General features: G+C 55.1%; 1 protein-coding gene across 1 annotated transcript in view; it reads right to left on the bottom strand.

Moving 5' to 3' along the window:
* Nucleotides 1-27,099, bottom strand: part of TTC28 (tetratricopeptide repeat domain 28) — a 622,119-nt gene that overhangs the window by 23,602 nt on the left and 571,418 nt on the right. Inside the window, exons 13-14 of the mRNA XM_049619809.1 lie at nt 20,096-20,236; nt 4,444-4,588 (exon numbers count right to left, since the gene is read on the bottom strand). Coding sequence (XP_049475766.1) covers nt 4,444-4,588; nt 20,096-20,236 — 286 coding nt within the window. The remainder of the gene's footprint in view (nt 1-4,443; nt 4,589-20,095; nt 20,237-27,099) is intronic.

Genomic DNA, 27,099 nt, shown 5'->3' on the forward strand with positions numbered 1-27,099 from the left:
GGAAGTAATGATAAGGATGACAGGGGACTATAACTAGAAGGAATCCAAACTCCAGTGATCCTGAAAGGGCCCCAAATCTGGACCTGTGGACAATGATTTGAGCAAATCCTGGGCAGTTCCCTGTTCTACGTCTGGCACCTTGATCAAGCAGCCTCTGGCTTTGGGTGAAGCCCTGTGTGCAAACTGAGGGGGTGAATTGGGACCTGAGTGAACAAGGGCTTCCCCTGAGCAGCCCAGGGGAGCCTCTTAAGTCCAGGCCCAGAAGCATGGCTTACTGTCTTTTACTCTAGTTTGACTAAAAATAAATGCCAGGGACACAAACAGGGTCCAGTCCCTTTCACACTAAGCACTTACAACTTCTCTTCGGTGACATTTCCTCTCGTGGGTGTCAGACAGGACTTCACTTAATGTCTGATGATGGGTCACGTGCAGACGCGGCCGGGCCCTCCTGGAAGACAGCTGGACGTGCTCGTCCCTGACAGCAAAGGACGGCGTGGTTCCAGGAAAGAGCCACGGCAGGGTTTCCCTTAAGCCAGATTAAATCAAATACTGGTAGAAGCCTAGGGTAAAATATTATTTTGTTCCACTTTTCATACTGTCTGACCTAGTCCCTTAGCCATAGGACTGGGGCTAAACAAAGGCAGTTGTTCAAATAATTATAAGCCCCATGTGAAGAGGCTAATCGTTTTAGTCTTGAAGTGTCAGTGATTCATAAGCTTGGACCTTAGGCTTTGATTTGTCTTTTCATTGAAAATGTGGAAGAGGGTCTGACCCTGCCTGGGAGCTGACGGGGCCGGGAGCGGGCGGGTGGTGTCCTATCGCCCTCTAGTGGCCGCCAGAGCAGGCGGGTGTGCTGGCCTTAGGAAGTGAGAGGAAGCTCCAGGCCCCGTCCTCCACCTAGGCGGCCCGCTGAGGAGGCGTCGCTGCAGCCCATCCCACCTGACATTCCCACACGGGATAGCCACCCGCTTTGCACCTCCTCCTCCGTGTCCGGGACGGTGTGTCCCCAACACATGTCAACAAGTACGTGGTGAATGAATGGATGAAACTTCTCAGTCAAGTGTTTTTACTGAAACACCACAGATCCCTTCAGAGAGCCTAGGAAAAGCTCTTGCTCTGACCATTTACTTTAATGGCCTTTGACAGGTTTCACTCTGGCTCCTTTAAGGCCGCCCACACTCCTTCACCGTATTTGAACACCTCGGCCACAAAAGAGAAGAGTTTAACTATCAGGGACTAAGGATACGCTTTCGAACTTAATGCCCCATGTCAAGGTCAGACTGCACCCTGAAGGTGGGCGCGTGGGGCTCTGTCACATGTGTTCGTACGGTGTAGTTCCTGAACTGCATGCTGGCCAGTGGGTCTGGTGGTGGGGCTTTTCCCTTCCTTGGGTAATGCCACAAAGGCTGATTTCATTCGCTGTTATAACTTGTTGAGGGCCCTAAGTCTTCCCCTCCCCAGTCACCACCTTCCCCTGGCTCGGTGGGGTGGGTGTGGGTCCCCTGCGGGCATGCATGATCCTACCCTGAAGTAAGCTAGAATCCTGGCACCTTGCGGGTTGGCGGGGTCAGGGTCTCACTGGATTCCAAGGTGTGTAAGAGCAGGCCCAGCCCCTTCCTCCTGCTTCCCGACCTCCGGGAAAGCTCTCAAGTGCCGCAAAGTGGCCACAGAAAACCCAACGGCTGATTTGTGCCTTGGGTCCTCTGCTTTGTATGACAGACTAGTCCCAAACAGCAAGTGCAGCATTCCACAAACATCACTGAGTGTCAACGTGTCCCAGGCCCTGTGCCAGCTGCTGAGGACACAGATGAGGGACCATCCTCGCCTTCAGGGAGTGTGGGGTGGGCAGCAAGAGAGGGAAGGTGAGGCTTGCCAAGAGCTAAGTTCTGAGTCCGGTGAGGTATGGGGTGCCATGAAAGACACGGGGCATACATGGAACCCCAGTGGCGGGTGGGGAGGGGGATGAAGCCTGCAGGGTGGTGGGAAAAGAGGGCAAGGAAGGTTTCAAGGAGGAGGGTGCACTTGAGCTGGCCCAGAGAGAGGCGAGGAGCTCGTCAACTCCAGATGACCTGAGTTTCCAAGTATGCGCTTGGTCACAGCCAGTCTCCCCCTCTGCCCTCCGCCCCCTGCCCCTCCTCACCGCTCCCACCAGCCCCTTCTTGCCCCTCCTCACAGCTCCCACCAGTCCTTTCCTCTCCCTGCCCCTCTTCACCGCTCCCACCGGCCCCTTGCACGTTCAGGGACTAAGTAATCTGGGACCCAGGTGCAAAAGGAGAAATGCACTCACTCAGAAGGCCCGAGTGAGTGAAAGAATGGAGGGTCCCAATAGCCTTCAGAGGGGGTGGGGCATCAGTGCATGATACAGAGCTCAGGGCGGCAGGGAGTGGTAGTAAGTCACCAAAACGGTCTTTGTGACGACTGATGGCAGTAAAGAAAACCTGAAAAATCAGCCTAAGGGTACAGGTGTATATTGCTTCCCTGAGATGTGGCACACAAATCACACTCTGATAGCATGCTGTCAGAGGTGCTCTGAGCTGGGGCGCTCTCTGCAGTCCTGGCCCTTCCTTAAAAAGAGGACGCCAAGGGGACAATGGTCCTAAGAAGAACAGGACAGCCCAGCGCATTGCAGGAAAGGAGGAGACAGGACTGGGCCTCTGTGCTGATGGGCCCAGAGGCCTGGGGTGCTGGGAGGGGCAGTGACCGGGTCACAGCAGCCACCTCTCACCAGGGACTCTCTCTGCTTCTGCTGCCCTGCATGCCCCTCAGATCCCGCTAAGCCCAGCCCTGCTCTGACCTGACACACTCTGTGGGGTCGTCCTCATTTTCTAATGAGGACACAGGTACTCGAGGAGGAGAAACAGCTTGGCCAAGGTCACCCAGCCAGGGGAGGGCAGCGTCAGACAGGAGTCCAGACGGCCAGCCGCCCCCGGCTCCCTGAGCAAGGGAAGTCTGGAGGGCCCAGGCAGGGGGCACGGCCTCCTGAAAAATACCCGGCGAGTGCCACGTGTCCTTGGCCAAATGCTTCTGCATTTCCTGGGGATGAGGAATCACTGTCAATGCAGGGTTTCCTGAGGAGGCACATCACCTCTGCCAGCGGGCTGCAGTGGGCGAGGGTGCTGCCGAGGGGCCACCCCAACGTCTGCAAGACAAACCTCCCACCTGGCTGCACACAGCGGCCAGGACGTGCGGGCTGGGAAGGCCGGCAGCCTGCTGTCCAAGGGCCCGTCAAGCACGTACTCCCTGTCTGAGAGCCGGGCCCCCACAGATGCAGGCACTCTGGGCTCTCCGTGGGGTCTGTTAAGGACTGCCTGTCAGGGACACATTGAAGACCTAGCCCCCTGTGGAATGGTACTGGGCGGGGGGCGGGGGGGGGGGCGGTTGGGACATAATTCGGTTTAGATGAGGTCATGCGAACGGAACCCCCATGATGGGGCCGGTGCCCTTACAAGAAGAGGAAGGCACCAGAGCCTCCGTGTGAGGACACAGTGGGAAGAGGGTTGTCTGTACCCGGGAAGAGGGGCTTCGCCAAGAAACTGAATATGCTGGCACCCTCACCTGGGACCTGAAGCCTCTGGAGCCATGAGAAATAGATGTGTGCTTTCTAAACCACCTGGTCCACACCGTTTTGTTAAAGCAGCCAGAGCAGACTAACACACAGTCACATACAAACGCATCTGATAGGCTCACCGTTCAGATTCAAAAGATCCCCGAGCCCTTTGGGTTCCCCAACCCAGGTGGAGAACCGTGTCCAGATGGAAGGATGATGTGCGAAGACCAGAGCCACAGAAACCCATCAGGGGCCGTTCTCAACCTTTTCAAGAAATCCAAAGTGAAAGGGTGTCTTTGATGCTGGACTCTGGGGTGGAGTCAGTGGCCCCTGACAGGTGGCAGGGGCCGACGGATCTGTTCTCGGCAGACAGCACGGCCCTGGCATGAGCTGCTCTGGCAAGACCCTGGGACGACAGGTGGGAGGTGGGGAAGCAGTCCCGCAGGGTGAGACCCAGCCACGGGCACAGCCCTCTTGGATCTGCTCGGGGCCCACCCCGATGGCGTGCTCGCTGCTGACCACCGTGGGCGTGTGCACAGCCCCACGCCTCCCTGGGCCTCCGGGAGTCTGGTCTGATGAGAGGAGGGAGGAGGGCAGCGCTTCACCGTGTACCTGACGCAGCTGAGGCCAGATGTGCCTGGCTGGAAAGGAGCAGAGCTCCGACTTTAGCCTGGCAGCTGGAACCCGGGGCGTCACGCACTAACCAGCAGCCAACCCAGAAAGCGCTTCCAAACACCGACTGAGAAGCTGGACAGAGAAGGTTTGTGTTCTGGAAACCAACCCCCACCCCGGTTGTCTCAGGAGCCCATGTTGTATCTGAGGGGCACACATGGGCGTTGAGCGGTAAATGATGCGTCCTGACGCCTAGAAGCCTCTCGGCCCCGGGAGGCACTTACCCCTTCCATGGGCGCTATGAGCAGGTCGTACAGAGCGCGGAGCGGGGGCCTGGCGAACGAGCTCTGCCTCCGGGGGAGAGAGGAGGTCCCGTCCTTGATCGGCGACATGGTGTTGCTGACCAAGCTCGTCATGCTCTGGCAGCTCCTGGGGAGAGAAGGGCCAGGGGATTAGGCAGGGCACACGCGGGGCGGGCGGGGATTCGCCACTTGCTCCACAGTGCTCCGGGTCCCGGAAAGGGCAGGCTGGAGGCTGCACAGCGGGGGCCGGCCGGGCCTCCCTCCCAGCTTCGCCTTCCTCACCTTCTTTTCAGGTGATTTTCACAGAGCAGTGAGCACTGACAGAAACCGCAGGGCAAACCAGCTGCACACAACAGCTTACATTTCCAAAGAGTTTTCCTGCATCCTCAAACGTCCCAAAGTGCTGTTCAAAGGATTTAATTACATCCTTGTGTGGAGCGACCGTGTGCAGGCAAACGAACGTGAGGACCATTGGAATCAGCGGCAGCCCCCAGGCTGATGGGGAGGACCGTGCCAACTAATCTCTGGGCCGGAGCTGCGGACAAGACAAGGGACGTGCTGGCCCCAACCCAGGGCTCAGGTCAGCCGCCGGGTACCCGCCTGAACCCCTCGAGGCACAAGGCCCTGCAGACCCCCTGGCCGGGCATTCCCTGCACAGTGGGTCTGCTCGAGTGGGTCTGTAGTGTGGCTGCAGGCTTCTGTTTGCTTTTTAGCTTGTGCTCCGGTGTTGCCAGGCAGTTTTATTGCTACAGGTGGCATTCTTGATCCAAGGACCCCGAGTTTCACACTCCCAACACAGGACGAGAACATTCATTTCCTGGGGCACCTGGGTGGCTCAGTCGGTTAAATGTCTGACTCTTGATTTCGGCTCAGGTCATGATCTCATGGTTCTGTGAGCTGTCAGCACGGAGCCTGCATGGGATTCTCTCACCCCCTGTTGCTCTCTGCCCTTCCCCTGCTCTCTCCCTCTCTCTCTCTCAAAATAAATAAATAAACATTAAAAAAAGAAAGCAAGAAAGAAAAGAAAGTGTTTCCTGAGCACCAGTAATCTGCTAGGCACTGGTGTCGGCCCTGGGGACCTACAGAGGACACACAGCAAAGGCGAGCAGAAGAGACAGCAGGCAGGGAAACACGCCTATTTACAATGGAGGGACCGGGCTGCCCCCACTCTTCCCTCTGAACCTGCCCCGTCACTCGGCCAGTGTGGCCTCAGCACAGCCTCTGGGGACATTCTCTGCATGACGGCTGGACAGTCAGGAGTCTCTCAACCTTGTTTCAGACACTCTGCTCATCTTTGGAGTTGCCGCTATGTACTCAAGGACCCTTAAGGGGAAAGACCAGGTCTGACATGAGATACACCTCCGAGCTTTGGTAAATACCCTGGGCTGCTGGCGGTGGTGGCAGCTGGGTCGTTTCCTGAGAAAAGACCAAAAGGCAGCTTTCCCTCCTGGGCCTGGCCGGGATCCACAACTATCGAAAGAAGATCCACTCTGCGTTTTCCAGGTAGAGTTTCTACCCCCTGGCCTTCCCCCCGCCGCTCAGTGTTCTTGGCAACGTCCCACTTGACCTAAATTCTAGGGCTGTGCCAAGCCGAGCTGTGAGCGCCCCCGCCACCCCCTACCCCCTGCAAGAGGAGGGAGGGCAGAGGACTCGGAGGCCTGAGAGCCTGCTCACGTCCGCCCCTCTGTCTCGCCTGCTCAGGAAACGTGTCATTACAAGCGACTGGGCAGAGGTGCATCTTTGCCATCAGAGCCAGTGAAGCAGAGATAACCCTGGAGTGACACTCGCAGGCTCTCTTAATTCCACAGGATACACCGCAAAGAGCAGTGCTCCCCCGAAGGAGAGCGCCAAATTGCTGTCCAGAGGAGCCGCTCTGGTGGAACGCAGTCTGTCACGGGCCTGTGTGCACACGCGTGTTATTGGCAGACGGAGATCACGGCCCTGCCGTCGGGTCAGCAGGACAGGGTGGCAACAGACCGCTGGGTGCCCTCTGCGCTCCCTAGACAGGCGTCCGCCCAGATGGTGGGCCTGTGACCCCACGGGAGGCCTCTGAGTCTGATCAGTCCAGCTGCAGGTGTCCAGGGAGAGTGCTAGGTCCCCAGACGAGGCTGTGGCCACAGGTCTTCACATCGACTGACGGGGCATCCCACAAATCCCAAGGCTCTGAACTAACAAGCTTCTTCTGGAGAAAGAGACCCCCATGAGCTGCCCTCTGGGGTAACAGGAGACCAGCACAATCCAAGCTGCATGGGGGAGCCCCAAGCATTCCACTTACTCCCCAAACTTAGAACCACGTGCTGATTCCCCCACTGCTGGCAGTGTGAGGTGCTGAAATATGGATTCTGGAAGTGGCCAAGGAAGTGCCTGGGAAGGAAGATGTCTGGAGGGAGTTAGGGAGATGGGGAGGTACGCGGGGAACAGACCTGCTAGGTGCGAATCCCAGCCTGGGGCTCTAGGCCTCGCTTTCTGCACCTGCACAACCGGGAAATGCTGCCCACGGGCACGGAGTGGCAGGATGGGAGAAAGGGCTGCAAAGCACGCAGCACTGAAAGTCACTGGGAGTCTCAGCTGACGGGACAGCGAGTGAGGCCAAGGCCTGGGCAGGAGGGTGGGACGTGGGCTGGGATTCCAGATCGCAAGCACAGATGGCCGTGGCGTCTTCTTATTGAAACCCACAGAGTGCCAGAGGCATCTAAAGGGACCAACAACGCTGACCTATTCCACACGTGTGCTGCCCTCGATGGGACAGGCCTGCGGGGTCCCTGCACCGGGCTGCAAGGAAAGGGGACGGTTCCAGCAGGGGTCTGGGGGCACCAAATCACAAGACGCTGACCAACTGCTGGTCAATCAGAGCCAAGAGAGGGCTTTCTGGGAGAGGGCCGTTTGATGTGGGCACCATCATCTGGAGTCAGCTGCCTGTGGACAAGGTGGAGAAGGCCATTCCAAGCTGAGGGAACAACATGGGGGAAGGCACCGATGTCAGGGACAGAGACCGGGGTGCCTGGGGCAGTGAGTGTGGGGGGACAAGCATGCCAGGTGGGCCTGTGGCTCTGAGATTGTGCTGTGGGGAGGCCGTGAACCTCCTTAAGCATCAGGCTTGCCCGAACATGAAGCTCCTCCACCCAGGCTAATTCCTTCCCTGGGGTGATCCGAGGAGGCCCGTCTGCAATCTACATCCTTCCCTCAGAACTTCCCCACTAGTGTCCGGGGCTGGGCTTGGCAGAGCCCCCGCGATCAGCCTGTGTACAGCCCACCTCGCCCCTGGCCGGCTTCAGTGGACAACCAGTCAGATGTCTCTGGCTGGGGCTGGTAGACACATGGACGATCAAGGTGCCTGTTTACTCTGAGGAGGTTTCCTGGGACACACTCTTGGGGCATCTGTTTCTAGGGAGTGCAGATTCTTCAAGAACCAGGACCTGGGCACCCCCGGTCACACAAACCCGCAGTGGATGCCCCATGTTTGAGCCTCAGCTGAGCCACCCTGCCTGGGGCACCTGACTATGTCCTGTTCTCTCCCAGGCTGTCGAGCCCACCCACACATCATCTGTACTTGCTGACTGCTGCCCCTGGATGCCACGGGAGTGCCGTCTCTCAGCCTCTTACCCTGGTCCCTCTCGAGGCCTGCTGGGTCACAGATGAGCCACCTCTGGAGCAACAGCTCCTGGGCACTGACCCCAGCCAGCCCAGCCTGGGCGGGCACACCTGCACCTGAACACATGGCTTCTTACACAGGTCAGGCAGGAAGCCCCAGAGATCAAGCCTCTGACCTGCGCTTCTATTCAGTGGAAGGCACCTATCCCTAGAGACACCATTTTCAAAGTAAAACCAAAAGCCGAGAAAATAGTTTGTGTTTAAAAAGAAATTGACCAACCTGAAACCACAATTTGAGGTCAAAGTAAATCCTCTCGACCTTCTTTCCCTGAACGAGAGGCATACTGTTGCTCATGCTTGAGCCAGCCACTGTGGGGGGCTCACGTGTCTTCTGCAGGCAGGACCGCCGGCTGCTTTCCTGCTCTGGCACCCCCCCCGTCCCCCCCGCCACACCGGGCTGTGCCTGGACAGCAGCAGTGTGTGCTGGTCCCCGCCGGACAGCTGGCCCGGGGGAGGGAATCGGAAGGCGGCACACCAAGGCCAAAAGCGACTGAGCACCCCGTGGACCCCAGGGCCCTCCGGAGGTGCAGGCCCGGGGAGGGTCGCAGGCCAGGACCTTGGGGGCAGTGGTGGTGCCCCTGCCACCCTGTGTAGACTGCGACCAACGAGCCCCCCTTCATGTGCTGCTTCTGTTTTCCCCACAACATGTACAGTGACCTCCCACAGCTATTTACCGGGGTACGTTTGCCCAGACATCTGCATAAAGGCCTATTCGATAATTCAAAACAGCCAAGCAGGCGGCTCCTTAGCCCTGAGCCTGGGAACACTTACCCACAGCAGCAGACCTCCCGGCAGCCTCTGTCCCCTACTGGCCATGGGACTCTGGCAAGCACGTCACTCTCCTACCTCCCTCTTTTCCTTGCTTGTAAAACGAAGGGGTTGGACTAATGTCCTTGTGGGTCTCTTCTAGTCTTAATAATAAATTAAAAATCAACTCAGTCTAGGAAACTGCTGAGGCGATGGTGGCTTTTCTGACCGACAGGGCCCAGAGCCCAGCAGCCCTCTCTGTGCTCGCCCGGTGTGGCACCTGTCCCGGGGAGAGGTTCAGAGTCACGGCCAAATGGCAGCGGGTGCCCAGGCTCTGAGCCCCTGATGGCAGTGGGTGGTGGGTGTGAAGGGGCGTGTGGGACGGTACGCCCCCTGTCGTCCTCCTTGCAGGCACACCCGCCTCTTCCCTGGTGCGGCCACCATGGTAGAGGAGAGGCCGTGGAGTGGGCTGGGGGTCCTCTGGGGTGGGACCTTGGTTACTGAACTGCTTTGCCTTCTGTGGGGCCTTTCAGGCTGGCTGACTTCTCTGTGCCTCAGAAATCTGACTCTAAGACAGAGAAAAATGCTTTCCACTTATCAGAATGGGAGGGCTGACTGAGATGCAGATGATTCCCACGTGGCAGGAGTGTGAGCCATAGGAGGGGTGCATCCAGGCACCTGCCAGACTGGCCACGTCCACATGCCTCTCTCAGGGTCCTAGGAGGCATGGTTGTTCCTCCTTTACAGACGAGGAACCAAGGCTCCCAGAAGGTAAGAGACCTGTACAAGGGCACAGAGCAGGCCAGGGGCCAGGTGGGCCTCCCACCTGGTGGGGGAGGGGTTTTCACACTGAGTGACCTGCCAACCTGCACCTGCCTCTGACCCCCCCCCCCCCCCCCCCCTCCCCCGCTGCTGGGTCTGTGCTGGGCAGCTGACAGTCGGGAGCCTCTTCTGGGGGCTGCTCTGCTTCTCGGGGCTTTTTGGGATCTGCAAGGAGGGGCCAGGCTGCCGGGATTCACGGCGGCACCACCGCGCAGCTCCAGCAGGTGGCACTGGCCCCCTTTCCTCAAGGCCTGTCCGTTTACTGCCAGGGACCCCGTGGGGCTAATTGACAGCCTAACTCTCAGCAGAGAGATTTTCTCACACCACACCGTCTTTATTAGCTCATTCCTCAGATGATTTTTATTAATTTACTTCTGGAGAAATATTCGTTTTCTCCACCGCATGGCTGTCTGCGTGGTGGTGGGAAAAGGAGAGGGAGCGAGCCCAGATCCAGGGAGAAGGGAGGCCGGCAGGCAAGGCAGAAGCTGCCGGGTCTCTGCACGCACAGGATGCAGAGCTGGAGATGATGTGTGAAGCACTAGCGGGGAGGGCAGAGGCATTGGGGTGTAGTTTATGTCTCGGGAATGATGACAAACACCAGGCGGCCTGGGCGGCACTCGCCGCTCATGAATCTCCCTTCGGGGATGAAGAGATCTATTCCCCATGCAGGGCGATTTATAACTGGGATGGGCCTGCAGAAGACCCCGCGAGCTCGGACGCGCTCGGGCTCACGCACGCCGACGCAGCCCAGGCTGTGGCCGTGTCTGGGCTGGACGTGTGCCTGCCCGGTGTGAACAAGCCCAGCATGAGGGGAGGCACTGGGGGGAGGAAGTCCCCATCCAAACCACGGCGCCGCGTGGGCACCATGCCAGTCGCCCATCCCGTCAGGGCTCCATTTGAGGAGGGGAGCTAGGTCACTGTGCACACGGCTGAGCGGGCTAGGCACCCCCACCGCACCACACACATCGGTTTCTCGCACTTTCATATCCAAACATGCAGAGCAGAACAAGCAGGTGGAAACAAGGGAGCAGGGGCCCGACTCTTGCTCGAGAGAGAGACTAAAATGGGTTCCTGCTCAAGCTTGACAACTCCAGGAACGGCCAGAGCCACCGGGCCTGGAGATTCCGTCCCACTGTCCCTGCGGCACGGAGACAGGAACCAGCGACCCAGAGCTGAGTGCAACCAGAAGCCTTCACTGCGTATGAACAGACGGGCTTTGGCTTTCCCCTACGTGCACTTGGACCCTGAGGCAGGCAGGCCTTCGAGGGCAGACCCTGGGGGACTGTGAACAGGACTCCCTCTGGGGGGGAGGCAAGAGGCCCCGGCAGAGCACAGGGGAGCCGCTAGGAAAGCTGCCATTTCATGAAAATGCAGAGGTGGGCAAACCAGGGCAAACTAGCACTGCTGGGGCTCTGGCCCTCAAGTGCCAGGAAAATCCACTGCTCAGTCTCTCAAGCAGCGCGTGCTTCCTGGTCACCCAGGGTGACTGCGAACGGGCATCAGTGAAGGGAGGAAGCGTCAATCTCCTGAAGACCGAGCGAGGCCTGAGATGGCCAGAGTGTGTGCGTGTGCATATGTGGCCTTACAGCCTGGCCGCAGGCAGGAGGGCTGAGGCCACCATGGAGCACATTCTCCTTCCCCACCTCCTTCCTGGGCCCCATCCATGTTTCCCACCAGACACTCGGGGCCTTCCCACCTGTCTGTCTATCCGGATGTAGGGCTGTGGAGTAAGCTGAACCAGGAACACTCACCACAGGGCACACCCAGCCCTGGCATCTTCAGGACCAGCAGGAGGGAGAGGAGGGGAGGAGCAGGAAGGGAAGTAACTGATGGGGGGCATCCTCTGGGGTGGGTGCCCCTCCTCAGTGCGGTCGGGCAACAGGAAGCCTGCAGCCTGGGGGGTGGCCTGTGTTCTCTGGGGAGCCCAAGGCCTAGAGCTGTGTTGATCTCAGGCCCCGAACTTCCGTCTGGAGTGTGCCCTCTCCCCCCACATGGCAGACCCTGCATGGAGCACCAGTTTCCAGGGACCCTCGTGAGCGGACCTGGCCTCCTGGTCAGGGCTGTGCAGGGAGCAGGGAGGAGGAGGAGACTGCTCCCCGTAGTGGGGAGCCTGCTGCAAGTGTGGCCGCATTTTCTCAGCTGTATTTCCTCTTCGGCTCGGTTAAGGGCTCCTTACCCTCTCGGGATGTCTTCATCGCACATTTTCACTTTCTAATGGCCACTTTGGGCAGCTCACTCTCTGTGCTCACAGCCGCAGGGTAAGTCAGGCGGCCTGTCCTGGGCCCCGGGGGAGTCCTGCCTCTGCTCCTCTCAGGCCTTGAGAGCCCCTCCACCTTGGTCAGCGGGGAATTCCTCACAGCCGAGCACTGCTCTTGGGAGAGGCCCCCACCAGACAGTGAGCGGAGCCATGTGGCTCCGTCCTCCCTGCCCTCAGCCCTGCCCAGGATGCTTCAAAATCCCCTCCAGGACTCTGAATGCTGAACTGAGTCTTCTGAGGGATGGGAGCCGGCCCGAGATTTGAATAAGTACCCGGGGTTTAAGGTACTAGTGGAAAAAATTAATTGGCAAATCCATTATATTCAAGTAGCCAGAGATGCCTCAATTCAATTTAAAAAGGACTCTGATACCATTCAGTGACTCCTGCTGAACATCCTCCCATGAAGGGTTGTCTCCTCTGGGAGATGAAGGCTGTCAAATGCATTTTAAGTACTTATTCAATAAGCTGTCGGCACTTTCTGCCTACTCACCTCCTTAATTACCAAGTGGCTGGCTCACCAGGTCTGGCTCCCTCCTCAGGAGAAGAGCCACGAAGCTGGGTGGGCCCAGGCAGGGACCCCGGCTTCCCAGCAATGCTGGCTCCTCTTTAGCTCAAGGACCAGCCTGGGATTCCACGTGGCTTCTCTTCTCTTGCTCTTGGAATGTTGGGTTTGCGGGCAGGTTCACGGCCTAGGTGAATGGCTGTGGCACAAAGCTCTACCAAGAGGGCTTGGGCCCACCCTCCCATGGGAGACACGGCCTCTGCCCACTTGGGGTGCTTTGCTGTGGCCATCTGTCCTTTGCCGTAACGTGCATGAGGCTCCATGGCCAAACCTGCAGATGGTCGCCTTGGGAAAACTTTATGCCCAGGCCAGGCTTGCACGGGCTTTACCTGCTGACTACAGACAGCGCTCGGGACAGATGGCCCAAGCCAGGCAGTCAGTGGGGGGCAGCTTTATCGTGTACTCTGGGATGGAGAGAAGAAAAGATGATCCTGTGTGTGCTGGCCTGTCCAGCTGATGCGTGTCCCGCAACACAGGAAAACTCTTCTCCAGAGGACCTTGCCCTCATACACAGTTTGTGAGTCAAACCTGTCTGCCTCCCCTGCACCTAACAAGCCTATGAAGTCTCACCTACTAGCTCATAAAAAACCTCCAGGGCCATATTAGTATCATCCAAAGACAGAAAGTACTACCTCCGTAGGTAGTGAGCTCCCTGTCACTGGAGGAGTTCAAGCAAAGGCAGTGATCATCATGTGGTAGGGGTGTTAGATGGGTGGTGATCTGGGGACATGAGCATTGTCTCTGGAGACTGACAGATGTGGATCCTAATGCTGCCTCTGTTACTTACTAGCTGCATGACCTTGGGCAACTAATTTAGCTTCTCTGAGCCTCAGGGCCCTCATCTGTAAAAAGGGGTTGCAATTGTACCCCTCATGGCTGTTGTAGGGATTGACTAAGATAATACATGTAAAGCACTAAGCACAGTGTTGGGAAGTAATCAACAGGCATTCGTCACTATCATCATCATCATCATCATCACTATTGTTAGCAGTTAATGTCTGTCTCAATCCTGACTGGTCTTCCTTCCTTCCTTCCTTCCTCCCTCCCTTCCTTCTCTCCTTCTTCTACCCATTCTTCCTTCCTCCCTCCCACCCTCCTTCCTTCCTTCCTCCCTCCCTTCCTTCCACAAATAAACAAGTACCTGCACCCACTGAACATAAGGCAGGTGGTGAGGTGCCCCAGGGGATAAAGAGAGAAATCAGATGTGATCCAGCCTTGGAGGAGCATGGGGCCTGGGTCGTGACAGGACACAGATATTCGTAACTAAAACACAAGGCAAAAGGCGGTGGCTCCTTTCTCGACAGATAGAGTGCCAGGGAATTTCAGAGAAGGAGAAAAGTATTCTAGTTAGGGCAACCCAAGATGGATTTGTGAATAGGGCTGCTGGAGACAGCACCTCAGGGGAAAGCCTTCCCTGGCCATGTCCCATGCCCAAGCTAAGGTCCTGAGGTGAGAAGGGGCAGGGCCAGGGTCCCTTCAGGTTAGGACAGAGGGTACTGGAGAATGGAGTGGGAGGTGGGAATGATGGCAAGGCGGGGCCATGAGGACTCAAAGACCAAACCCTGCCACTTCAGTCCCCTGGGACCCCAAGAGAGAAGGTGATTATTCAGAACATGAGCTCCAGCCAGAGCAGGACAGCGAAGACCAGCGGCCCGCAGGCTGGGTGGGTGGTGAGGGCAGTAGCATGGGCAATGGGGGCTCAGACGGCGAGAGGGCCAAGCCCAGCTCTGCGCTGACAGGGTGGGAGACTTGGGCCACTAACTGCTGAGTAATGGCAACCTTGCAAGCATGCCCCTAGGACTGCATTAAATGGCCATCTCAGGGGGACAGGGAGCCCCCAGGAAGGGTCATGGCAGTGGGAACAGACAGAGGGATGGAGACCATAAATGTTACAGGGTTGACCCGGCAGGTCTTGGCAGTGACTTGCATTTGGGAAGAGAGTTCCCCAGGGGGTGTGCGGGCAGGGGGGTGGCCTAGCGGTTACTGGGAACGTAGGAGGAGCCCCTAGGAAGGCTCAGCCTCAGCACCGCACTGGGCATGGGCTTCAGGCAAAGTTGGAGCAGCACTTCCGTATGAAGCACCTGAGGACTCTGCTAACACCAGACCGTGAGTCGGTCAGTCTGGGTCGGGGTCGGGCCGGGGCCGGGCCAACACTGGCTGGGCTGGCCTCTCTGCTTTGGCACACGTTCCATATATAATTTTTATTCCCCTTCCTCTACCTTTAATTTCCCTCCCTCGTGCTGTTCTCCTCCATTTATTTCTCTATGATCTGGTGGCATTTGTATATTTTGGTAAAACTGTCTTAAGTAAGTCCTGGAATAAGAAAGTGAATAAACGAGTGACAAAACATTTATAAATTAAATTGTGCCTTATATATTGGTAAGCTTGATGGTTAGGGGCAACCTGCGGGGAATCCTTTTGCATTTTTGAATAAACTTGTCACTACCCGGTAGGCATCACTGTACAGTGACTTCTGGTAGAGCATTCCAGATGTCACAGTGGCACCTCACTTGTATTTGTGCCGCCTGCGAAGAAGCACAGACTGGGGCGTGGGGGGCCCATGTGTTAACCTGGCAGATGCTTCGCGGCAGTGGAATTGGACAGGCAGGGGCCTCGAGGAGGGCTGGCTAGCTGTGCCTACCACTCAGTTGGACGCCAGGACAGGGGCTCCTGCTTGAGGCCTGCTGACGAGACCCACCTCTGCAACAGCTGTTGGCAGGAAGGCCTCTGGGCAGGGGGAGATACAGAGGGGCTGGCCCAGCTCAGAGTTGGGGAGAACGCCCAGCCCCCTTGTTGGTGCCAGCAAGAGAGCAGAATAGAGTCCTGGCCCAGAGTCACGGGGCCACCACCAAAGAGCAGAGGGCAGGGCTGGCGGGACACCAGCCAGAAGCTGCGAGTTTGGAACCTCGAGGCTCAAGGTCAGGGCTGTGGCTATAATAGACATTTCATTGGGTCTGCATCGTTTATTCAGTCTTTCTGGTATTTGGGGGCCAGAGAGAGGCTGTAAGGGAAGGAAGCATCAAGCTATCCAGTCAGGTTCTAGGGTGGAGACTCAATTCACCACCCCCCACCCCAACCACCACGCACACACACACAAAATGGGCCTTTGGTGCCATAGGAACCTCAGACCCAGGTGAGGAGAGAAAGAAACGGCTTACTACACAGCAGATCTGTCTATCACCACACTGATGGCATCCTCCTGACAACTCCCACTGTCATCGCCATTTTCCAGATGGAAAAATAAAAGGCTCAAGGTCACCCACCAATAAAAGCTCCCAAATCCAGGTCTGCCTAGCCCCAGAGCCCTAAGTCCCCTCCCCCACCCCCCACTCTGCTGCACCACAGAAAAATGCCCAGGCGTACGGAACACAGGCATAACCAGAACGCTGTCTGTACGGGGCCTCCCAGTCTGCTGCAGACCTTTGTGGCATTGCTGCGGCCTGCTTCGGGGCGGTGCCGGAGGCAGGTGTGATATGGATGCTTATAAAGAACTGTAAGCACATGTCCATGCAGACCCATGCATGACACAGATGCAGAGAAACATGGGTTTGTGCACTCTCCGGTGTACTGACTGGGCTGACCTTGCAGAGTCAGCTTTCTTCCTCTCCGGTCCCTGCTCTTCCCCAGGCCTCTAGGAATCTGGGGCAGAAGTGGTCCCCAGCCTCTTGTCCAGTGCACATCTCATCCCATCTCATCTCCCCCGCAGACCAGGCTTTTGCTCATGAAGTTGAAGGGCAGGGCAGGCTCTGGAGCCCTCCTCCCTCCCCACTGCCAAGGTCTGACTCTCTGGGGTTGAGGGCGGGGGTGGGGGAGGAATCAAGTGCTGCTGATGCCCCTCCAGGTGACTCCCTGTCCCCAACATGGGGCAGTCAGATCTGGGGGGGGGGGCAGTCCCCCAGTGCTGCCCCAGGCTGCACAGCCCGTGACTCTCACTGTTGAGGTCCTCTGCCCAGCAGGCAGCCCCTCAGTGGCCGAGTCCACGTGATATACCCATCGGAAAAGGCCTGTGCCAGAGCCACACTAGATATGGCCGTGCAGACCACACCATGGCCTGCCCACTCTTGCCAGGGCCTTCCTTTAGGCTCTCCTCTTCCTGCCCCGACAGTCACAGGGGGCTGGTTTCTATGGGATGGTGACACCTCTCCTCTTCTTTACAGGAACCCAGCCTTTGTGAGGGACTCTCTTGGGGCACTCTGACCAGGCCCAGGACCCTCACTTGCCAATTCCCCTACCCGTCTTCTTTTAGAGGCAGTGGGTGTGTGGCTAGGGTGCTGGCTAGAGGTTGCAGAGACCTGAGGGAGGGCCCTGGTGCCTTGTGGCACCTATCTCTAGAATGAGGACACTTAACACTTCTTTGTCCACTGTTTAGGCTCTAGCCACTCATCTCTGGACAACAGGGAAGCCCCTTGGCACACCGTGTCACACACAGCCATACATGTGGAAAAGTAAAGACATATGGTGCACACTATACCAATGGTAGCAACAGAAAGGAGGACATTCCTCTCTGGGAGACCTGTCCTCATTGATCCTGGATGGGTGCACCTTCAATGCCAAGGCACTGCCCTTGGGCCTTGAATCCATAATGCAGTCGAAAGCTGTCCAATTCTTCCTCCGCTTTCCTGTAGCAATTGTGATCCGACTGCTCCCAGGTTCGGCCCCACATATGTGTGTGTGTGTATGTGCACACACACGTGTATACACGCGCATGCACACACACTCCTCATACACACATACCCCCCGCCACACGCACACGGGCACTGGCCTTCCAGTCTTCAGCATAAGTTCCAGAACACTCTGCAGGATAAGGGGCAGCCTCTCTGAGGCCTGCAGCTCGTCGTGTGGGCCTGCACCAGGGTCAGGGTGCTAAACAAGAGAAGAGTCCTCCTTTTGTCTCATTAGTGGTCCCTGCCCTGCGCTCAAGCAGTGTTTTCTACCAAAGTGCACAGGCAACGAGAAAAACAGTGGGTATGGAGACCTCAAACTCAAAGACAGAACAAAGAGCCAGTCCTGGGGAGGCAAGAGAGAAGACTCTGATGGCAGGTCTCACGTGACTTGCACCAGCCGTGGCAGCCTCGTTGCCAAACCAGGCCAGCAAGCCATCCCGGAACAAAAAGGTCAAAGAGCCCACGAATCACCGAGCCGGAGAGCCCCGGCGAGGGGAGCTGGTGCTGCCCCAGTGCACAAGGCCCCACACACATGGCTGCCTCCACTTCATCTCTGCGGGCTCCTGGGGTGGGGGGGCGGGGAGAGTGGGGAAGGGAGCACTCTGCAAGCCCTTAGTCAGGATCAGGCGTCTGCAGAAAAGCCACTTCTTAGCCGTTTCTGTTCAGAGACAAACCAGCTCACCTCCTCAATAACATTGCTGGACATGGAAGGGGCAGAGAGGAAGGCCTGGGACCCCAGGGCAGGGCACACGGCAGCCGTTGAGGTGCAAGGAATGTGTGGGGGCTGCGGGCTGGCAGAGCAGCTGGGAGGAGTGACCTGAAATCCAGCTTTGGCACTGCTCCTGCGCAGGTCTCCAGCCCCTGGCCCACGTGTGCCCCTCAGCTGTGAAATGCAAGGCTGGACTGGATGCACGCAAGGGCCTGCGCTGCTCCAGCTGACAAGGACACCTTGGCTTCTGTGGTCCCTCCCCTAGCTCTGCTCCCCTTCGATGGAAGCCAGAGCCTCCTTCCCGGGTGCAGCGGGGGGGAGGGGGGGCGGCAGAGGGGACCTGGCATGGCAAACTGTCCTAGGCCTCATGGGCTTGCTGCGTGGAAGCTGAACAAACACAGGTTGTCTCCCTCATGCAATCTGCCCTCAGAAACCTCTAGAAGGTGAGAATCGGAAGTATCTGTGGATGCTGCTGAGGGAACTAAGCGTAGAGCAGTGGGCAGTGAGGTCCAGGCTCCCCACCCAGCAATGAACCCACAAATTAATCCACAGTATTGATTGTGCTCATAGGACCCATGTCAGAACAGATCTGAAGGACAAAAACCATTTTCCCAAACGATCAGCTCCATGATCCACAATTCACACCACTTCACACCCAGGGATGATGAACTAGGATCTCAGGTATACCTGGTCTGACCCCTTTCTTAACATACACCCAAAGCCCCGCACGAGGGGCTCCCGACCGCTGGCGGGCCTGTGATCAGGCCGGCCACGGATGCCTGATGGCCTGCCTTTGGCATTCTCTCACGTGAAAGACATGAGGTGCCATCAGAAGAGGAAGAGGAAGAGGAGGTGAGGCCACAGCCCTAGGTGGCCCCCACCTGCTGCACGCAAATCTCATCCCTTCCCAAGTTTATCTCCCCACCTTATCTTAGGAATTCAAGCTTAGCACTGTCCTTCCCACTTTACTCAAAACAGTACAGCCAGCAGGTGTATGGCACCTCCTATGCATTAGGAAGTCTGTCAGTATGTTATTTATACATTAGCTCCTTTAGTACCCACGTTAAGGGAACCCTTCAAGGTAGAAAGCCTGTCCCCGTTCCGGTGATGAGGAAACGGCCTGACAGTGTTCACACAGCTGGCGAGCGGCAAAAGCAGAACCTGAGCCCTTCACGCCGTGGTCCCCAACCACGATGGCCACGCCTGGCAGTCAAGAGTCACCTGTTTCCCAGGCGGAGACCCTGGCAGAAGGGGACATGAGCCCAGGCCTGGTCCCCTGCCTCCTCCCACCTGGCCATGTCCCTACATGAAACTAAAAGGACGGGGTAATGAACCAGCTTAAAGTTGTGGTCTCCTTCAACCAAGCTGCCAATTCCTACATCCCTGGCCCTTGGCTTCCATCCCATTCAGCAAGCCCCTGGGAAAGTAAACACACATTTGTCACCCCGACAGCACAATAACGGGAGGAAACCAGGGCCTGCAGCAGGAGCGGACAGGGCACACCACAGCCCACAGAGCAGGGCCTCCAGGCAGGGTACAGTCACTTCCCTCCTGCGTTCCAGGCTCGACCTGCTGCCCTTTAAAGTCAAGGCTGTGGCAGGGACCCAAGTGTCTGGGATGTCTTTCTGGAAAAGTTTATCTGACTGTGGCTGGGCAACCAAATGAAAACAGGACAGTTGCCCCTCACCACCCAACTGCCTGCCCCCGTTTATCTGGATGTAGCTCGGTTATTACCCATGATGAAAAGATGGGGGTGTGCGGGTTGGCAGTTTCAAGCCCTATTTGGTCAAGTACTGGAGAGACTGGGTGTCAGGGTGGATGGGTGGGCTGGGGTCTGGACAAGTTCTCCCCCAGGAAGGCTGGCATCCCTGCTCTCCGTGGCTCCCCTCGATCTCCGGCGTCTGGCCCACAGGTTACTGACAAAAGTGGCCCAGAAGTAGGTGGCTCTGCTCTGTGTGGCTTCTGCCTGCTGTTCGGGCGGCCGGGTGGTTCTCGGCTATGTGAAGAGGGGCCTCCCATCCCACACAAATGCAGATTCTCACATCTAGCCTGTCACTGTTTCCTCACTCGACCCAGAGGTGCTGCTGTGGCCCCGAAGCCCTGACGAGCGCGGGGCTGTGGAAACTCACTGGAAACTCAAGACACGGGCCAGAAGCCCAACCGGCCGGAAGGAGCGTCCGTGTGATCCTGTAACTGGGCTGGAGGACAGAGCCCGCACGCACCTGTTAAAGAGGTTATTGCGGCGAACCATCCGCAGAAAGCCAGTGGGGTCGGTAACCGAGTTGAGCTTGTTGTTCATCTCTTCAAACTGCTGGTCCGTGAGGTCTCCGGCTTCGCTCTCTGTCTCACTGCTGGCACAGGGCCTGCAAGGGAAATCGCGGGGTCAGCCAATAGGAGAAAGACGCGCTCAGCTGTGGAAGTCTGCTCGAGGGCCCGTGCCACTTCCCTGCCCCGCGCAGGCCTGGTACTCAGGGCCTCCCTGAGGCGGCATTGCCCAGTGCCCCCTCGGTGTCCCTGTGGCCCTCTTCCCTCCTCCATCTAGGGCTTCTCAAGATGCACTGTGGTTGGTCGTTGCTGGCTGTCACCCTAACTTGGCTGTGAGCTCTATTGACAGTAGGTGCTGTGCCTGAACCAGTGTTGCGCTCCCGGCATCCAACAGACACCCGAAAGCGCTCAACAGCCGGAGCAGAGCCCGGGTGGGTGTGGCGGTGTGCAAACTCCCCAACCCACGTTCCGGTCTAGCCCATTCCAGAAATGGTAACTGAGAGCCTCACGTGCGCCAGGCACCATGCCGGGCCTACGGGACACGTGGCCTGAAAAGGCGATTTCCCCGCAAGAAGACGGATACACGTACAAGTGGCTATAATGCCAGGCAGAGCGGGCACTGTTTGAAATGGAGGCTTGAGAAGCGTTGCTGATTGGGGCCCATTTTGCAAGCTCACCATGAGGAGACTGCAATTTTCAAATTAATAAATTCATATTTCCCCTATGACAGACTGCAATAGAACATCTACAATGGGTTTTAAATAAACAGAAATACCCAGGAGTGCCTCGATTCATCAGCACGATTAAAATGACAAAAGGCTTATGAACTGTAAACGCTGAGTACTTGTGGCCCAACGTGACCCAGAAAGTGGGCGAAGGAGCGAGTGCATCTGAGGCAGCGCTGCCCATCTGGGGTCTGTCCCCCTCACACCTCACAGGTGTCGCCACACCTCACAGGGCCTTGAGGCTGATACAGCAGCCCTGCCTGCCCGCCTTAGCATAAGAGTCACACTCAGACTTTGTGCTGCCCAGACAATGACTCTGTTTGAGGTCTCCTGCTGACTAAGAACCAGGGTGGAAGAGAGGAGGGCGTCAGGGCCCTGGAGGAAGAAGACAGCCGCCAGGCACAAACCTCTCAATGCTGCAGAAGTGGGGCCTAGAAAGGGATGGGCATCCCGGCACCCAGAGGGAACAGGCTCTGCACATCAACATGTGGGTTAAGGTGAACTTGACCTGCTTAAAACAGGCTGGTGAACCTGTGACATCAGAATGTCATGACAGGAAGGGCAATGAGCCCCTCACTGGGTCGTTATGGAGTCACACAGTGTGAGAAGCTGCCCGAAGAGCCTGAATGCTCTGTGTGAATGTTAAGCCTGGTGTGATGGGCCAACTTGACTGGGTCCCTCCGGGATGACTCTGGGTGTATCTGTGGGGGTGTTTCTGGATGAGGTTGACATCTGAATCTGAAGACTGAGGAAAGCAAACTGCCCTGGCCACCGTGTGGGAGCCCTGTCCAATCCGCTGAGGGCCTGAACAGAACACAGAGGCTGAGTAAGAGAGAATTCCATCTCTCCCTGACTGTCTTCAAGCTGGGCCATTAGTCTTCTCCTGCCTTCAGACCTGGACTCAGACTGGAACTTACTCCATTGGCTCTCCTGAGTCCCTAGCTTGCTGATGGCAGATCTTGGGACTTCTCGGCCTTCCTTACCATGTGAGCCAATTTCTTGAGTGTGTGTGTGTGTGTGTGCGCGTTGCCCTATCCGTTCTATTTCTCTGGAGAACCCACACTAACAGCCGGTAATTAGGCACCAGAGCCCCGATTCAGCCATGTTCCTTACGGAAGGTCGTGCAAAGGCCTGGTCCCTGGGAAAGGTTCCCAAGGACTGAAGCCCTAAATGTGTCAAAAGTGGAGCAGTCTTCAAAGACAGCACAGAGATATGCTTTGCGGGCCAGCTACTTGGCTTTGCCCCAGAACCATGCCAACAGCTGGTACGGCCATTAGCCCGCTTTCCTTCCAGGTGCACACTATCTGGACAGCACTTCAAAGCCAGCACAGGGCCTGGCATGCAATGAGTATGCAACAAGAAACTGGTGAATGAATGAATGGCGTAAGCCAGAGAGCACTTTTTAATATGCAAAGTAGTTTCCATTTTATTGTCTGTGACATGGCTCTTGTTGTCCCCAACTTACTTCTGAGATGACTGAGTTCAGAGAAGCCAAGGAACTTGGCCAAAGAGCCCCAAGTGGTAGAGCCAGGCGTGAACCCAGGTCTTAGGTGTCGCCTTCCCCACTCATCCTCTCCCCTCTAAGGCTCCAGGCCTGTCCCTCCCAGCTGGCGTTTGGCTAGGTGGGGGCAGGGGTGAATATGGAAAGCAAGAGAAAGCAGGAACCATCTGAGCACCTAAACAAATCACCCTGGCTTCCACCCTGCTGGAGAGCAGGGAGTGAGGTTTCATTCCTCTCTCCGCCCACGGGCAGCAGCTGAACAGGCGAGCAGCTGAAGGTTTGAAATGCTCCCTTGGGGGCCGAGGGCCCTTCGCACAGACCCTGGTAAATATCACTCAACAAGCTCCTCTGTCCAGGGACACATTCATCATCTGAATGCGACTGCCTGCTTGGAGCTGAGAAATCTGCTTGTCATTCGGTGCTTTGCAAAAGGGAGAAGAATTGGCCGGAACCAGTATCAGCCTCCATTATCTTGCAGTTCCACTCTTGCTGTCAGCCGCAGACAGAGCCCTCAGAATCTCATGCTTAATGGGGTTGTTTCCTATTTTCTGACCCTTCAGAGTATTAACACTGAAGGGAAAAACAAACAGGCGATGTCACAGACAAAGGACTCTTCCATTTACAAAACAAGCCTCGTCTCTACAGCAGGGATCCCAAGAGTGCCTTCAAGTCACGGTCACCGCCGCCACCCCCCATCTCTCTGAGAGACCTTCTAGAGATGGCACGTCACCTAGTCTGATTCCATTCACTCTGACTCCACAGATTACTGGGCAGGACCCATGTGCAAGGACTGCAGAGGCTAAACAGAGGAGGGTCACACCACACCTGTCTTCAAGGCACTTACAAGCTCATATGACTAGTGGCTACCGGCTAAGGTGGACTATGAAGGAGCACATGGAGGGTACCAGCCTACGACCAAGACAGGGAGGGCATAAAAGAATCTGCTGCAGCTGAGAGGCATCTTGAAGAATACAACTTTGGTAGGTAAAGACTTGGGGGGAGTGCTTCCTGGCACAGAAAGTGGGATGAGCAAAGGTGTGGAGACAAGGTAGTGTGGGGGCTCTTTGGGGCCAAGGAGATAGTCCAGCTGAGCTGGAGCAGAGGGTACGAGTGGGAGAGGAGGAGGAATAAATGGTGGAGGGCTTGGAACTTGGAAGGCAGTTGAGAACTGTCAGCCCAGGCCTCTGAACATGGGGTGATGGGCTCAGGGCTGCTTTTTTGGGAGACAGTCAACAGGCCCAGAGAGGAGAATGTGGGATAGTTGGGTGGCTATTACCAGCACCCACTCAGAAGCAGCCCTGAAGGCCCAGGGTTAAGCTCACTGAAACCTGATCAGCCCCGGGAACCCACCAGAAGCCCCATTCTTGGGAGCTACTGTGCTAATACATTAAGGTGCCTGGGCTTCAACAAGCCAGGTGAGGCGAGTTTTCCATAGAGCTCTGGGCTCTGAAATCTTGATAGGAGCTCCTTCCTCTGCTCTAAGCCTCTGTTCCCTGTAGAAACAGACTGTCTGGGCTGGCTCCCCCCACTTTTGTTTCTGTATATTGTCACCAACATGGTTCTGGCTTGCCCTGTGGTTGGGCCAGCCCCGTTAGTCCAGACATATGAACTAGGGTGGCAAGGCTAAACTGACAGGAGAAATGTTACCAGAAAGAGAACTTATTTGCCTGGGCAACTCACGGAAGGGACAAGTAGCAGTTACAATATGGCGGATGGGCAACTGGTGGCAAATGGAGAAACTGAAAGTTGAAGTTGGTCTTAGGGGGAAGAGGAGTGGGTTCAGTTTGGACATGCTGAACATGCAGACAAGAAGGGTAGTTGGTGACGCCAAGTAGACAGATGTTGACTCAGTTATTTAGACACTTCCTTCCAGAATGCCTGTAGGCTATGGAAATCCAGGTCTGGTGCTCAGGGGAGAGGTCAAGATTAACTCTCTGATGTCTCATTCATTTGTTCACTCAACAAATGTTACTAAGTATTTTTTATAAATATCCTGCTGTACTGGGTTCTGGCTCCAGGTAAAACAGAGTAAGCACATTCCACCCCATCCTTCCTGCTGGATACAACTCTAAACCATGGATAGACTGCATGAAACAGCTATCTGAGGAATGTGAAAAGTAAATAATATCAGGCAGATTGGGGAAGAAGGCCAGAAACTAAAGTGCCACCAAATCAATAGGGAGCTTCACATTGTTCTGTCTCTGGAATCCCTCAGACAGGTCTCCATGCAGCCCCAAACACAGAAGTGGGCATCAGTGGGAACAGACAAAGCTCTGGGAGGAGCCCTATATTTCTTACTCAGAGAGAACAGAAAAAAGCCACCCCTTTTTCTTATTCTCTCATCTCTGTTCTCATGTTCTAGGCCACAAACGTTCCTGAGTTAGTAGTGGCAGTGAGAGCAGCAGCGGGGGCGGGAAGGAGTCCAACCCTAAGGGAAAGGAAAACTTTGGGTGTAACCAGAGGAAATGTGGCCCCATAAGGGCAGGGTAACCCCTCTGCTTTTTCTCTTCCTTTCCCCCACTGACCCTCGGTCCATGATGTGAAAGGCCCTGCAGGAAAGGTGTAGCGAAGGGGTGGGGTGACAGTGTAAATAAAGCTCCAGCTTTTTGATGAGTGGGCTAAAAAGAAGAGCCCTGGGGAATTGAAAACCACTGGTGACAACACAGGGAGGAATTGAGGAAAGGGAACACATATAGTTGTTTATGAATTCCTGGATTCACCCCAAGTTGCACATGTATAGATCTGACCCTAAAGATTATGAGAACCTAAACACAAGATGGGCCGCTGCCCAGTTCCTGAACAGGCCACTGAACAGTGCACCTGTGGGGCAGACTTGAGGAGCATGGTAAAAACTTTGAAAATGGAATTTACAATGAAAGCTGGTCAGAGCTTATGACCTGAATCCCAACTGCCTACCTAAACAAAAACACCAATATCCTCCATAGGAGTCAAACAAGACCCAGAGTTTAACACAATTCAATAACATAATTCAAAATGTCCGGGATATAATCCCAAATTACTCAGCATCTGGATAACTAGGAAAATCTCAACTTGCAGGGGAAAAAGCAATCACCAGATGCCTTTTGGAATTGTGCTAGGATAACACAAATGTTGGAACTGTTTGCCAAAGACCTTAAAGCAACTATTTAAAAGTGCTACACATAAGGGCAAGACTCTTGCATAGACGGCAAGAAAGAAGATCTCAACAAAGCACATGAGCTATTAGGAAGGAGCAAATGAAGGGCACCTGGCTGGCTCAGTTGGTAGAACACACGACTCTTGATCTCAGGGCTGTGAGTTCAGGCCCCATGTTGGGCATGGCACCTACTTAAAAATAATAATAATAATTTTTTTTTAAAAAAAGAAGGAGCAAATGAAAAATTTGGAACTAAAAACAAATAGCTGAAATGAAACCTCACAGTAGGGGCTCAATAGCAGAATGGAGATAAGAGAAGAAAATCGATGGACCTAAAGATAGAAAAGCAATAGAGATGATCCAATCTGATCAATAGAAAAAAAAGAGTTGTGTTTGTTTTGTTTTGTTTTCTGTAAAATGGACAAACCCAAGGGACCTGTGGTTCTATACCAAAAGACCTAACGTTTATGTATTCAGAGCCCACGAATGAGAGGAGAAAGTGTAGAGCAGAAAAACATGGAGGGAATAATGAATGAAAATTCCCCAAATTTGGTGTCAGACATAAATCTACAGATCAAGAAGCTGAGTGAACCACAAACAGAATAAACCGAGGGAAATGCATGACCAGATGCATCATATTAAATGGCAGACAACTAAAGACAAAGAAAAAAAATCTTGAAAGCAACCAGAGATAAAATATGCATTATGCATAGGGAAAATAATAATTCAAACAACTGAGGATTTCTCATCAGAGACCGTGGATACTCAGAAGGAAATGGAAATTTATTTTTTAAATGTTGAAAAAAAAAAAAAAGAATGACCAACCTAGAATTCCATGTCCAGTGAAAATATCCTTCATAAACGATAGTGAAATAAAAACATTCTCAGATGAAGGAAAACTGGCACCTGGAGGTTACAGACATACTCTCTTGTTCATGCCTATGCAATCTATCCCCTCCCTGAGGGTGGGAAGGACCTATGACTTTCCTCTAACCAACAGAATATGGCACAGTGATAGGTGTCACTTCTGTGATTATGTTATGTAAGACTCTAACTTCTACTGCCTCTTGGTTTGTACACGGCTGAGGTAAGCAGCCATGTTGGGAAGGACTACATGGCAAGTAATCCAGCACAGTGTGGCAACAGCCAGGAAGGAGCTGAGACTCTCAGTCCAACAGGCTAAAAAGAAATAAATGCTGCCAATAATCAGGTAAGCTTGGAAATGGATTCTTCTCCAGTCAAGCATTTAGACAAAACCTCAACTGTAACTGATACTTTGATTACAGCCTCAAGACAGACTCTGAAACAGAGGACCAAACTAAGCCATGCCAGGGTCCTGACCCATAGAAATGGTGGGATAATAAATTTTTATTGTTTAAGCCACTAAATTTTTGGGAATTTGTTATTCAGCAATATATAACTAACACAAAAAGTAAGAGAATTCATTAATAGCTGACCTACACTAAAATAATTGTTAAAGAAACTTATTCAGACAGAAGGGAAATGATACCAGAAGGAAACAAGGAACATCAGGGAAGAAGGGAGAGTAACAAATATTAAATGTCTGAGTAAATATAATAGACTATTCTTCTCCTAACA

This window comes from Panthera uncia (assembly GCF_023721935.1).
Source record: "Panthera uncia isolate 11264 chromosome D3 unlocalized genomic scaffold, Puncia_PCG_1.0 HiC_scaffold_8, whole genome shotgun sequence".
Lineage (NCBI taxonomy): Eukaryota > Metazoa > Chordata > Mammalia > Carnivora > Felidae > Panthera > Panthera uncia.